The sequence below is a fragment of the Plasmopara halstedii genome (assembly GCF_900000015.1).
Source record: "Plasmopara halstedii genome assembly, contig: Scaffold_555, whole genome shotgun sequence".
In the NCBI taxonomy this organism is placed as follows: Eukaryota; Oomycota; class Peronosporomycetes; order Peronosporales; family Peronosporaceae; genus Plasmopara; species Plasmopara halstedii.
In genome coordinates, this window is record NW_020187475.1 from 186,222 (window position 1) to 199,361 (window position 13,140).

The 13,140-nt window shown below is 39.3% G+C and overlaps 5 protein-coding genes across 5 annotated transcripts; 3 read left to right on the forward strand and 2 right to left on the reverse strand.

Annotated features, from left to right (window-relative positions):
- Positions 1 to 831: 831 nt before the first annotated feature.
- PHALS_11571 (multidrug oligosaccharidyl-lipid polysaccharide flippase superfamily) lies at positions 832 to 2,466 on the forward strand (the record flags this gene model as incomplete). Its single annotated transcript, XM_024726952.1, has 1 exon — positions 832 to 2,466. One exon carries the CDS (start codon positions 832 to 834, stop codon positions 2,464 to 2,466), a length of 1,635 nt encoding a protein of 544 aa, XP_024577577.1.
- A 116-nt stretch (positions 2,467 to 2,582) lies between these two features.
- On the reverse strand, positions 2,583 to 6,592 carry PHALS_11572 (intraflagellar transport protein 122 homolog; the record flags this gene model as incomplete). Its single annotated transcript, XM_024726953.1, has 5 exons — positions 2,583 to 3,080; positions 3,150 to 4,977; positions 5,051 to 5,692; positions 5,753 to 5,830; positions 5,892 to 6,592. 5 exons carry the CDS (start codon positions 6,590 to 6,592, stop codon positions 2,583 to 2,585), a joined length of 3,747 nt encoding a protein of 1,248 aa, XP_024577578.1.
- Positions 6,593 to 6,802: 210 nt separating this feature from the next.
- PHALS_11573 (Tub family proteins) lies at positions 6,803 to 9,726 on the reverse strand (the record flags this gene model as incomplete). The annotated part of the gene is made up of 8 exons (XM_024726954.1): positions 6,803 to 7,162; positions 7,243 to 7,368; positions 7,422 to 7,623; positions 7,684 to 7,931; positions 7,986 to 9,329; positions 9,389 to 9,449; positions 9,511 to 9,631; positions 9,711 to 9,726. The coding sequence occupies 8 exons, from the start codon at positions 9,724 to 9,726 to the stop codon at positions 6,803 to 6,805; spliced, it is 2,478 nt and encodes an 825-aa protein (XP_024577579.1).
- On the forward strand, positions 9,727 to 11,090 carry PHALS_14512 (uncharacterized protein). The gene has a single exon (XM_036407471.1). The coding sequence runs from the start codon at positions 10,296 to 10,298 to the stop codon at positions 10,479 to 10,481; it is 186 nt and encodes a 61-aa protein (XP_036263169.1). The 5' UTR covers positions 9,727 to 10,295; the 3' UTR covers positions 10,482 to 11,090.
- Positions 11,091 to 11,902: 812 nt separating this feature from the next.
- Positions 11,903 to 12,472, forward strand: PHALS_11574 (RxLR-like protein; the record flags this gene model as incomplete). Its single annotated transcript, XM_024726956.1, has 2 exons — positions 11,903 to 12,152; positions 12,210 to 12,472. 2 exons carry the CDS (start codon positions 11,903 to 11,905, stop codon positions 12,470 to 12,472), a joined length of 513 nt encoding a protein of 170 aa, XP_024577581.1.
- Between the last annotated feature and the right edge of the window lie 668 nt (positions 12,473 to 13,140).

The window sequence follows — 13,140 nt, forward strand, 5'->3', positions numbered from 1 at the left end:
CGACACAGGGCTCATTGAGCACGGAAGTCGTTTTGTTCCATCGAACCAAGTTGCAGTGTCTAGCGGACACGTAAGCCTCGTAGAGGCAATAATCGATTGGAACTGTAAATGTTCTCAATCTTAGTGGAGGAGAGTGTAACGGGGTTACACAAACCCTGGTAACAGGTGTGTGTTTCACACTAGATGGGCATGGTCTGACCACACCCAAACAAGACTACGGTACGGGGATGGATAGCCAGTAGTTATAGCTGTATTTAGATTTGACTATACATGTTTAGGAAAATCTATGCATTTAAAATTAGGCGGCTTTGCCGCAAATAAAAATAAATTAAGTCAGTATTAAAGCGAAGAGTTATTTAGCCCTGGGTAAGGCTATAATTACTCTTGGAGTAAGCGGATTGCGATCCGCCTAACTCGTACTTGTTCTGAGTATTGAACGAGAAGTCGGTGACCTAACTTACGCTTCCTCAAAGCGCAAAGCTACGGCAGCCCCGCTGCACTTGGCAATCACGTTATTTTGTCAAAACCTATGATCACAAGTATTCTACCTATTTCATGTGCAAAAATAACTTATGTTAGACTATTAACAAGCCCAGAAGGAGTTTCTGGACTTTACCTCCACGAGATGCATATTCTCCAGAATACCGGCTCGCACAGTATTGGTAACGGTATCATCTTTCTCCGAATAATTCGTCTTATTATATGAGTGTCACTTTTTCGAACCAATTTTTCGACATAAATGTTACACACAGATACGTTTTTGATGATTGATGTGTATGACTCTAACTATCAATTAGTGGTGGGAATTGTGCATTTAGTCTCCTATATTCAATGGGTGAAAAGTCTCCATTACTCTATGGCGATAAAAGCCAAGCATTGGCCAAGGAAGTCGATGTGAATGTAATTGAAGAATTCTGGAGCTTATTGGCAATGGCATTACAAGTATCACTTTCAACTTTTGCGCGTATTGCTCTTATCTCTGTCGACAGTGCATTTCTCGGACATCTTGGCACATCATCACTCGCTGCTGCATCGTTAGCATCAACTTGGACTAATGTCCCACTAGCTGGTGTATGGTCTGGAGCAACAGCACTTATTACATTATGTGGACAAGCGTGGGGTGCTAACAATGGTGAATTAACTGGTATCTGGCTGCAAATTGGTCTTGTTGTTGTCTCAATATTGTCACTACCCGTTATGATATGGTACTGGAGTATTGGTTACATGCTACAATTATCTACAAGTGACGTTGAAGTGATTCAATTAGGCGTTCGCTTTGCTCGCATTCTATCACTAAGTATTTGGCCATCACTTGTGTATGCTTGTATTCGTTTATACTTTCAATCGATGGGTATTATGTCTCCAGTTACAATTGTAGGTACACTCTCGATTGGTGTAGCAATTGCAGCAAATTATATATTAATTTTCGGTGTCTGTGGCTGGGAAGGACTTGCATTTGACGGTTCACCTATGGCTACAGTTATTGCAGCATGGTTTCAGCCACTTTTTCTAATTTCGTATTTTATTGTTTTTAAGAAATTACATTTGCAAGCATGGGGTGGTTGGGATTTTCGTACTTTTACCCATGACCGCTTGAAGATTTTTTTAAATATTGCTGGACCCGTGGCTGCTAATAGTCTCGTGTCAAATTTAGCCAATTCAGCACTTACATTAATTGCTGCAAAGCTCGGATCAGAAGTCATAGCTGCAAATGCTGTCATATCGGGACTTTGGTCATTATTATGGGCACTTTTTTGGGGATTTGGTTCAGCGACACAAATTCGAGTGGCAAATTATTTAGGTGCAGGACGTCCTAAAGCTGCTCGAATATTAGGTTATTTAGGATTCATATGCACAGTTGTGACTGTAGCAATGCTTGCGATCATCACGTTATTTCTACGAGAAACTCTCTTTCGTTTGTATACAAATGATAGTATTCTCTTACAATTGTGTATGGTCGTTCAACCAATTTTTATTACAAGTTATATGATTGAATCATTAGAAATTCTTACGTTTTCTGTCCTTGCTGGAATGGGAGAAGTTGCTATCACTGCTTGGGTTAGTTCTCTTAGTGTTTGGTGTATTGAGCTTCCTATTGCATACTTTGGTGGAATTACAATGAATCTCGGATTTTCAGCGTTATGGTATGGTGTTTGTACAATGGAATTGATTAAACTTGGAATCTTTTCGTTTGTTCTATTACGAATGAATTGGACAGCAATGGCTGAGCGAGCTATGAAGAATATGGAATCACTTGATAAAAGTGATACAAAATCATTGCAATTTGCTATGACTGAAGGTGGAAATACACCTGGAAATTTAGCACCAGTCGTACGATCACCTGCAGCTCAACAACTCATGACACCATCCGGTCGACGTCATCAATGGGATCAGATTGAAGACGGTACGCTATTACGTTCCCCCTTTTTTGGAAAAACACCTCGATCGAAGACATCGACTACTTAAGTTTAAAACTTTGTTTTGTTTTTTATTAAATACATGCGATTTTGAAAATCATAAAATGTAGTTTGTGTTCAAGACAGTCATGAGCTTTATAAACAATCATTTCTTATCATCATGTGCTATTTATTTGTCTGGTTTAACGTCTCAAGTTCCGATACTTGACAACATGGACAAAAACCAGCTTTAAGGTATTCAAACTCAAAATCTTCTTCGTGAAAAAACCGACGACAATGAGGTGATAGATGAATTTTGATTTCTGGAATCATATTTTTGTAGTATTTTGGTCGAATAGCTTGTGTTGGATATTTAACAATAAATACTTCGTTTGGACGAAGTGATTGTAAAGTCTGAGCATCTAACTCAAGAACACGATATTGTGGTGCTCCAGATCGATGACCAACACTTGCACCATACGTCGCTTGTCGATTTAAAGCTTGTTCGAACAAATCGATACCATATTTCATTGTATTTTGTAATTCCTCGTCATCAAGTTTTAAACTTTGAGAAGTTCCATCATCAGTTTCTCGCCATCCATCACTTGTACGCTTTTCATTCTCATCTTTGCTACTTGGATACATTTGTATCAATTCTTCTGCTTTTTCCTTCGAGATACCAGCCTAGTCGAAAATTGATGTTAAATATAACAATAAGTCTCAGAATTGAAAAAAAAAATCAAAAATCCCTACCACAGGTTGAAATTCTACTAATGGTAAATTCTCAAATGATACATACGAACGTATGAATGGATGACCAGAATTAATACAGACATCTCCAGTATTATTTGGATTTAAAAATGGATTCACACTTGATGATCGATAGTCTACAGGCAGCAATTCTTCTCGATCTGCATAAGGTTGTGCTTGTAACGTCATAGCAGTGCTTTCCACAATTATTTGCCATTCATTTCGAAGTTTCATTTGAAGTAATTTTTCATAAGCTTGACGAGCAACTTTATAACTTTCAAGCTGTAGCGCATGATGTCCAAGTGTAAAGTAAATGTTACTTAAGGACATTCCACGAGGTAAATTACGTGTTGTCCCATAATCTCGTCCGGTTAATTTATTTAAAAGAAAACGTGCAGCATGAAAAAGTGATTCGGGTACTAATGTCGTAAATGGTTCATCTGTAAATGCAAAGATCATGGCATATGCATAATAAAGTTCCGAGAAAACTTCATTCTCCATCGCATGAGCAAGTTGTTGACTTTGTTCATTCGTTAACTTATCGTCATCTTGAGTTATTTGAATCATTTTTAATTGTTCTTCACATAATCGCCAATAATAATATGCCACATTTTTAAATCGACATTCTGTTATTGCATTTTCAATCAATTGATTTAAGAGAATACAAGATTTGTCCGGTTGTTGTGCACGAGTATACGCTTCTAATGCCTCATCAAATCGATCTTGCGTAATCAACCATTGACCATATGGAAGAAACACTTGTTCTGGTCGACGAAGAGTGTCACGATGTCGATTTGCTAAAGCCACAGCTTCATCCCATTCTTCTAATCGAATATGCATTTGCAATAATGCGTCCACATCCCCAATTTTTAGGTACATATCACGTGCATTGGCTACACGACCTCGTTTTAAGAAATAATTTGCTGCAAGTGTCAAAAGTTGAGCATTATTTGCAATTTCCGGTTTAAAAGTGATTTCCAAAAGTTCGTCCAAATACCCATTTTCTCCCATTAATTCAATTGCACGCAAATAATTGCCACTTGCTGCATACATTTCTGCTGCTGCTCGCCAATCCTTTACGTCTTCAGCCCAACGAGCTTGAGCCAACACCAATTGTTGGACATCTCCAGCTTGTTGAGCTGTAGCAAATCGCTTTGCTTCATCCCACATGCGTAAATCTGTAAACATTTGTATTGCACGACCTGGTTCGCCACAATCAGTAAATAATTTCGCAGCAAGTGAAAATTTGCTTTGATGTGCCATAATTTCCCCTTGTAATAACATTTTTACTTTTTTTATATCAACATCCTTTTCTTGATTGGGACGATTAACCTGTGACATCTGATCTCGATACTTTTGCTCCAATGTATTCACTAACTCAATCAAACGAACGTCTTGAACACGTAAAAAAGCTTTTCGTGCTACTTCAAACTGCATATTTTTCAATGCTTCCCATGCTAAGAAGCGCCAATCGGATGCTGTAACACCCAAACACGAGACAGCATAAGCATGTGAAAAGTTATGATGCTCCGAATATCGATACAAAGGAGCTGAGTGTGGTACATCAATGGTTTGAACACTTAGTGCACCAAGTGAAAAGACTTTCGAACGTGTAAATCCAACAACAAAGCCTTGCATTCGTTGTGTATGACCTAAAAATTCACCTGCACGAATCTTAAGCTGACCATTTCCACCAAAACACAACATATCTTCACATTCCGTATTCCAAGCGACACTATTCACAGCACTCTCTTCAAACAAAAGCTCTTTCGTAGTCAAGTCGTAAACATAGCACTTTTGTGTATCATCGACAACCGCAAGTTTTTCACGACTAGTAAGAAAAGAAAAATCAAGGTTATTAATTCTAACAGGTATACAGAGTATCAACAAATGACAATACGTACTTTGCACTAATGTCGAGACACGAAATAGGACTATTTTGTTGGATCAAATTTATTGGAAAAGGATTATTGAGAAATATTTGCCAGACAGAACCATCTTTGAGTCCAACAAGAAGTCCTTCTCGACCATAAGCACCTCCCATCACTTTAATATAACGAATCAATGATTCTAAGATCCACTCACGCTCTAATCGACCTGTAAAGTCATATTGTTGTAATTTTTGTTTTTGACACAAGATAAAGTGAAGACTCGTGACAACCAATAAACTGCATGGTAAGTCTTGAAGAATTCGCTCTTTAACACGATAATGCATGTCGTAACTTGCTGCAGGGGCATTGAGACTTCCTGCAAGTTCATAAATGATAATTCGATCTGATAATTGCACTGCAAGACGATCTCGATACACACTAAGCTTTCTGACACAATCGCGCGTTTTAATTCGAACTTTTTGTTCAGTCATTAAATGTTGAACGATCACATCTGTTAAATTTTCACGATATGCGTATCGTTCTTGATAAATTCCATGCACAGTGCCAAACACGAGACAATAAATGGATAAAGTACCATCTTCACTACCAACACCCACGAAATTTGTTTTTGGACGAGCTTTAATAGCCCAAATCCAGCTCTCATGTTCGCATATACTATCACAATTTATTGGTTAATATCAAATGACAAAAGAACAAACAAACACTTGTACGTACTCGACTAAGAAGATTCCGTCTTTCGTATACAATCCAGCTTTACAATTGCTTCCACCCACTAGAAGATACTTGCCTTTACTAATAAAAAGCATTAGAATGAAAATACATCAAGTCAAATCGACAAAGTGATGCTTTGTACCTGAAATATGTAATCGTCGTAGGATTATAATCGAGTTTCCGAACTTTACCTTGCATGACACCACTTGGAGAATAAAATACAAGTGTACGATCCCAGCAACCCACAGCAAGAACATCCAATGAATCGTCAGGTGTTGGACTCCATGCTAGTGCCCACACCGGTGCATTGGACCTTTCAATCAGCCGTTTCTCCGCTCCTAATTTGTCTCGAAGTGTCACATTACCATTAAATAAACCAAGAGCAAGTATTTGACCATCATTGCTCCAACAAGCAGATAAAATCTTAGCTCCAACTTTGTGTTTCGCAACTGACTTTTGCTCGGGAGCCCAGAGACCAAAATCGGATGCCGTACAACTTGCAAGACATTGTGATTGAGGATTATAGACGAGTTTTTGAATACTATCATTGTGAGTATATTTCAGAATACCTTCCGCTGTGTCCGTCCAGATAATCACAATATTGTCCGCTCCACCAGAAGCAAAGCGTTTGCCATCGTACGAATAGTCAACTGCGTATACTGTTTTCTTATGTCCTTTCAATGAATGCAATAAAGTGCCATCAGCTGCATCATACACTAAAACGCGAGTACCCACAGCTGCAACAACTTGAGATCCATCAGGTTTGAAAGCCAAATCCTGTACAACAAATTTTTCACCATTACGTTCCGGTACTTTATCGCTCCATGCTAATACACTACGCATCGTGATAGTTTTATTTGATAGTGTTAATTGCAAACGATCAAAGCTCGAAAGAGAGGAAAGAAGTTCGTTCTCAAGTCGCACGTGGTGGATCTTGAGAAGTCGCTTCGCCGTGAATTAATATGACTCGATAGAAATGCTATTCTGATTGTACTATTTACCATTTCAAACAGCTTTAGATATTACTATTTTGGTTGTATTAAATACGGTAATTTATCGTTGTTTTGTATCAAAACGACTAAGGCTGATAGCAAAAGCTTGTAACATGGATAAAGGGTATTGAAAGTCCATATTGAAACAATCTTTACCAACTTTTCCAAGCTGCAGCAAGACAAATTCTTGAGGCAATGAAATTGTACCTTGGTCTTCATAGACATACTCTGGGTACAAATGACGATACTGAGCATTATATTCCTCATTCGTTGGCTCCGAGTGAACCAATTGAAAGTTTTTCACAGAGACACAAGTTGCTCGACTACGAAAATCGACAATACATGATGAAAGAGGGTCGTACTTGGTCTCCCGCTTATGAAGGAAGATGAAATTTGAGGCATCGATAACATTTTGACCACCCTTTACGAGGGTACAAAAGAAACCAGTCAGATTATTACTTGTGTGATATAAGGCTCGAATACAAGTTAAATTTTACGTACAGCTGATGCAATCGTGCGTACATGTTCTTCCATCATTTGATCACGGGATAATGGTCGCCACTCTAAATAACTTTGACCATTATCTTCCATTGCAGGGATCACTACTTCCATTTTTCGTGGATAAGGCTAATGATAAAAGGTGTGAGGTAAGAAACACTCTGTGAACACGAAAATCTCACTTTTTTCGAATAATGATACCGAATCATCGCCAATTCTGCACGAATGCTTTGTCGAAGTTCGTCATCAACTTCACAATCAGAATCCAAATCTTCCGGATTGTCCCCTTGGTCGTACAATGTGTACTCCATCATATTCGTAGATGACCGTAACTTACCAACGTATTGATGACTTCGCATCTTTCGAGACAAAATCAAATCATCCCTAACGACAATTTGCAATCAAAATGAGCTAAAAACATCACAATTGTATCAAACTACAGACTTATTCATCGAGATCACGTAGTGCGATGTGATACGACTGGTAGCATTTTTCCTTGCGTATAGAATTGGACGACCACTAGAGCTATTGACTTCGAGCAAAAGGGTGTAGATAGGTGCAAGTTTGTTTGGTCCACTGTCATTTCTTTCGATAAAACACTTGACAATTTGTCCACGACCACATTCAAGTGGGCGTTTGATAAATTCAAGTAAATGATCCGGAATGTGTGGTGCATTTTTCGGGTTAAAGAACTACGTCCACAAAAGGATGAGTACAATATATTAAGCACATTGAAAACAACTTACTTGAGCTTGAACTTTCTTTGGTCCATCTTGTTTACTACGACGCTTTTCCTTGCGCTTTTCACGTGTTTTGTCGCGATCTCGTGCTTTTCGAAACTCGTCGTGGCTTCCCTCGTTCGATATTTCTTCCCTTTTATCATATGCAGACGAGCGAGAGTCACGAGTTTCTTGCTCATCGTGCTCACTTCCACTGTACTCATGACCTTGAGATGACTGAGACCGATGCTTCGTCCTACGCAAGTCATCGTACAAATCTTCGTTCGACACATTTCTTTGTACAGTCGTATCGCTATCGTCGTCGTTGTGCTCGTTTGTAGAATCTTGTGATGTTTTTGAAAATCGACGGGAGTGTTCAATCGAAATTTCAGGATCGTCGTCATGCTCAGAATACTTTGCTTCATTCTGTTGAGCATTAAAATCATCATCTTCGAGAAATGGAATTTCTTCGACATCATCAAATGTATCGTCAAAATTTGCGATCGATCGGATCGTCGATCCAGAGTTTCTCGTCGTCTCAGCTTCAACACTTTTGGACTCTCGCTTTTTCACAACAATAAATTCTTCTTCAGGAACATTCAAACGTAGTTGACCGCTAAATTGAGCAGCTTTTCCCATTTTAGTCGTAAAAACACTCGCGTTCTCTTTTTCCAAAGCCAACGAGGTTATCGTTCCTGATCCATGACGATTTGCCATCGTGGTATCCTCTATAACATTCCCTCCACTTTTTAAAACAGGTGTCGCTAATACGGTTGAGAGTTCACGTTGATTCAAAGTCGAAGGCTTTAGAATAGCAGCCGATGATTCGATAGTCTTTGTATTAAGAGGCGAGTCATTTGCTAGAATATCGAATGGAGCTGATCTGGGTGGTACCTTTGATTCTGAGAAGCTTTTACTTGGTAAAGGTAGGGATTGTTTGGAATTAAAAGCTTCTGCTGGGGTATCTGTTACATCTCCTTTCTTTTCGCTGTTTAGATTACGTGCTGTGTTGATTGCGTTTAATGCTGCTTTTGGTGGTGCAATCGCTTGTGATGCACCTCCTGCATTTGACTTAGTTATCATTGGTGGAGTTGATGGTGGACCCATCGGTTTCAATTGTGCTCCATTTGAAGGTCCAGTCTTTGCCTCTATTCCACCTGGTTGTACGCCACTCATATGCGGTCGAGCAGCACTTCGAATTTTTGCAACAGATGCACTTGGAGCTCCTGTGCTAGGAGGAGGTCCAATTGGTGGTGTTAACGACGATTTCGAACGAAACGCTGCAGCGGAATTTCCTGACTTTGGTGGAGGATTTGAAGGAGGAGGTAAAGCTTTCTTTCTAGTCGTGGGATCTCCACCTGGAGCCGCCATCTAGCAAAAAAACACTTACTTATACACTGTAATTGAGATATTTAGCCAATTTCAATGACCTTTGATTCTGGAGCATATGCAGGTGGAGCCATTTTCAATGGAACTTTATTGATTCGAGGGCTGCACAAGACCTTCAAATGGTCAAAACGTGTTGTCATTCACTATAGTGAGTCATACTTACGTTGAGATCATGTCCGTGTATGCATCCTTGCACTCTTTTGACTCCTTCTCGTTAGCCATACTAGCAGTACCCGTACCGTCCTTTCGACTAGACCCCTGACCGTAACGGCAAAGAGATGAAGCTGTGAAACTCCTAAAACTTTCTCTCAAGAAAGCCGACCTCTATTTTGGCATTTCAAGGGTATGTTTCCTGGTATTCACGCGTTTCGTCGACCATCCTTGTAAGAGACCAAAGCAATCAATTATTGACTGCCTCACATGCTTGTAATGACATACTCAACAACCTTAACAGTTAAGTATTTCACATGTTGTCGGCTGAAAATATGTCGAGATTATATAACTATTCAAGTATGCTGCGTTGATCTATGAAATTCGTACGATCGGTTCTCAAAGTCCAAAAATTCCTGAATACTTTCTTTCTCTTGTTCATTTATGTCTAAGGCTAAGACATATGGCAGAACATTGCTCTTTTAACAAGCTTCTATTGTTCTGAATCATTGCAAATGTTTCATAACATTTCAGAGCGATTCATACAACGACGTCAGAAACTCTCGACCTGAAGTTGATTCTTCTCAATTTAAAACACCACCAAATGCATTTCACTGTCCCACAATGCTGTCGAAAAAATGCATTAGAGGCTTAGAGGCAATGGACATAGCTTATGATAGCAATGGACATTTCAAAGTTGGTCATCTTGTGTTTGAATGAGTAAACTAATCATTACATAAACTTTTGACGCCAAATCAGTGAGACTACACCGTTAGATGCACGATACTATGACGTTCGATGAAGTACTGCAACTTCAAAGCAAATTTAAGTTCTTCAGTTGTGCTGTTTGACACTGTGCGAAGTCATTTCAAAGTTGACTCATCTAATAATTATCAAGACAAGGGACTTCGATATATCAAGAATGTACAGAAACATCTGACTTCTATCGAGGAAGAGTGTATCCAAGCTAGATCGTCGCCATAGTGTTGTGGACGAATTTAACACCACTCAAGCTCAAAAATAAGGATCGTCACCCGCAACGCCGTGTACTTTGAAGATATCTTCAAACTAGTCGAAGAGAAAAGGTCACGTGCTGGTGGAAGTCACATGAATGAAACGCAAAGGGCTTGTTTATCATTGATTCCACCTTCATAGACAATTGCCACGATGTCTGCTCGGGAACAGAAAAAAAGAAGAAATTTGTCACTAAATTAAATCATATGTGTCAGATAAGCCACAACTTGTCATTAAACATCTTAAATCATAGGGATGGAACCTTAAGACGTTCAGCTATGATGTCCACGCAGGTGCATCAAACGATGCACATTTGACGTGCGCTCTGCAAGATCATCACGTAATCGTATATGGAGTTACATCAGTGATGAAAGCACTTTTGGTCAAAATGAGCGCTTTGATCATCGTTGAGAACCTTGCAGCTTTTGCTTTTCACATCTTTACGAGAAATTCAAACTCGTGAGTGTTTTGGCACACAACCACAATGTCAATTGTTTGAGGCTCACTTTAATGCTCGTCTACATCAAATGCTGCATTGAAACCTCATTCCTGTTGATCCAAGCACTTCTTGTTTATAGGCTGCTCCATCAAAATATTCCATTTGATGGTATAAAAAAGTAAAGGATTTGTAGGGGCAAAATCAAAATATCAAATTTTGTGAGTGTAGGATCATGCCTTCTCATGTCATTTCGCGATGCAGTGTGAGAATTATGTTTGTCTTCATTCTTCCTTTCTTTTACTCTTATGAGACCCAAGTCATTGCATGGGTTACCAAACGTCGGATCTACTCTACAATTCGACTAAAAATTCCTCGAGGTTCAAATTAAATAAGCGTAGGCGTCTGCTGTCTCGAACAGCTTGATGCACTAAATGTAAGATGCCTAAGCTAGTCTATTCTTACTGATCATGTCTAGCTCATCACTGGTGGGAAGATATACTGCGTTCTTGATGAGTCCCGCTTCATCAGTAATATTGTCGCACAGAGTGTATACTACATAAAAGTAATATGTGATTACTAATCGAGATCGTTGAAGTTATCTAACCCCAAAAAAAGCACCCATTTATGTGTGTACTATGTATGGCTAAATCAAGGTGCGGTGTATTTGTGGTGAAAATACAAACGCTTACGTTGTTCCTGAAGTAAATTGACTCTGTCTGACACTAAATTGGCACTTGGGTGTGCAGAGAGAATGGTCGCTAAGGGTCGAATATGAATCAAGTCCCTCGGAATCTTTGATTATACAGTAAAAAATAAGTGATGGGCACTGTGTATAGCTGATTCGTCCATGGCGAATCAGATAACCATTCACATAGCGTATACATGTGGCGTAATGCTCTCAGTGCCTCCCACTTCAGTTTGAATTTAACATCTTCGCCACAAAACACGGAATATGCGGCTGTCGATGTTGACATTCATCGTGACTCTGTCCAGCTTCGTGCAAAAGCATGATGCGTTTTCTTCTTCTACTAACTCTGATAAGTCTCGGGTTACACCGCTGATATCCGACATTGAACACTCGGCAAATGTACCTGCGGAGCTATTCAGTGGTTGGAAAGCCCAAGACAGCCAACATCGCCGACTAAAGCCGTTAGATCAAGTAAATCCAGCCGATCATAGTAAAAATGCCGCTAAATCAATAGGTACAAAGAGTATTTGAAAATAATTGATTGGTCTGACTTTGATGTTGTTTTTATCAGATGAGGAAGATACAACAGGTGTGAAGGAGAGACTACCACAGCTAAAATCCCATCATTCTGAAAAGAAACAGCGGAGATTGGTTCATAAATATCCGTTATTCTCAGCACTGAAGAAAAATGATGTAAACGGGAAGTTATCCAGCTCTATATGGTCGCCTTTAGCTCATGGACTCCGACGGGCTGGTGTTACGGGATTTAAATGGAACAAGTTGTCGGCGTTGTTGAAGAGACGCAATAAACCCTCCAAAATTACACCAATGTAAAGTTCAGCACAGTACCTTCCTCTATGATGTAGCACAGTATCGGCGATAAGACTTGTTGTATTATTGTTGGAACGAAATTTGTTTTTTCGAAAGCATTATCCTTTTCCTTTACTTTTCTCGCATTGTAAGCCGTGAAACCTCCCAATTTAAGATTTTGGTAAATTGCTCCATGTACCGAATAGGATGACACAATATCGGTAACAAATGATTTAATCTCATTTAATTCAGTGCGTACCGCTGCGGCGGTGATGTTGAAACGATGGACCGATTCTAGAGAGTAGCAGGGTAAAGCAACATGTTACTACTGTGATTATACAATGTGTCCAATAAGTGTGTGGACTTTTCCGACTATTCCGACAATATGATATATTATAAAATATATGCAGACAATGTATGTAGACTTAAAATGTTATGTTAAACTTTTTTTTATAAAGACTCCAAGTTAAAGATTTAAGACAAAAATTCTCGCGCTGTTGCGACTGAATGGCTATCTATCTTGCGCATCAGATTATCAACATGAATTCGCTATTAATCGCCTCTCAAATCGTGACGAGCCTGAAGTGAAAGTCCTTTAAAAGTTTTGGATCTATCCTCGATTGCGTTGCAGGTCTCACTCGCTACTTTTGCCCGCATCGCTCTCTATTCAATCGATTATGCGTTTCTCGGGC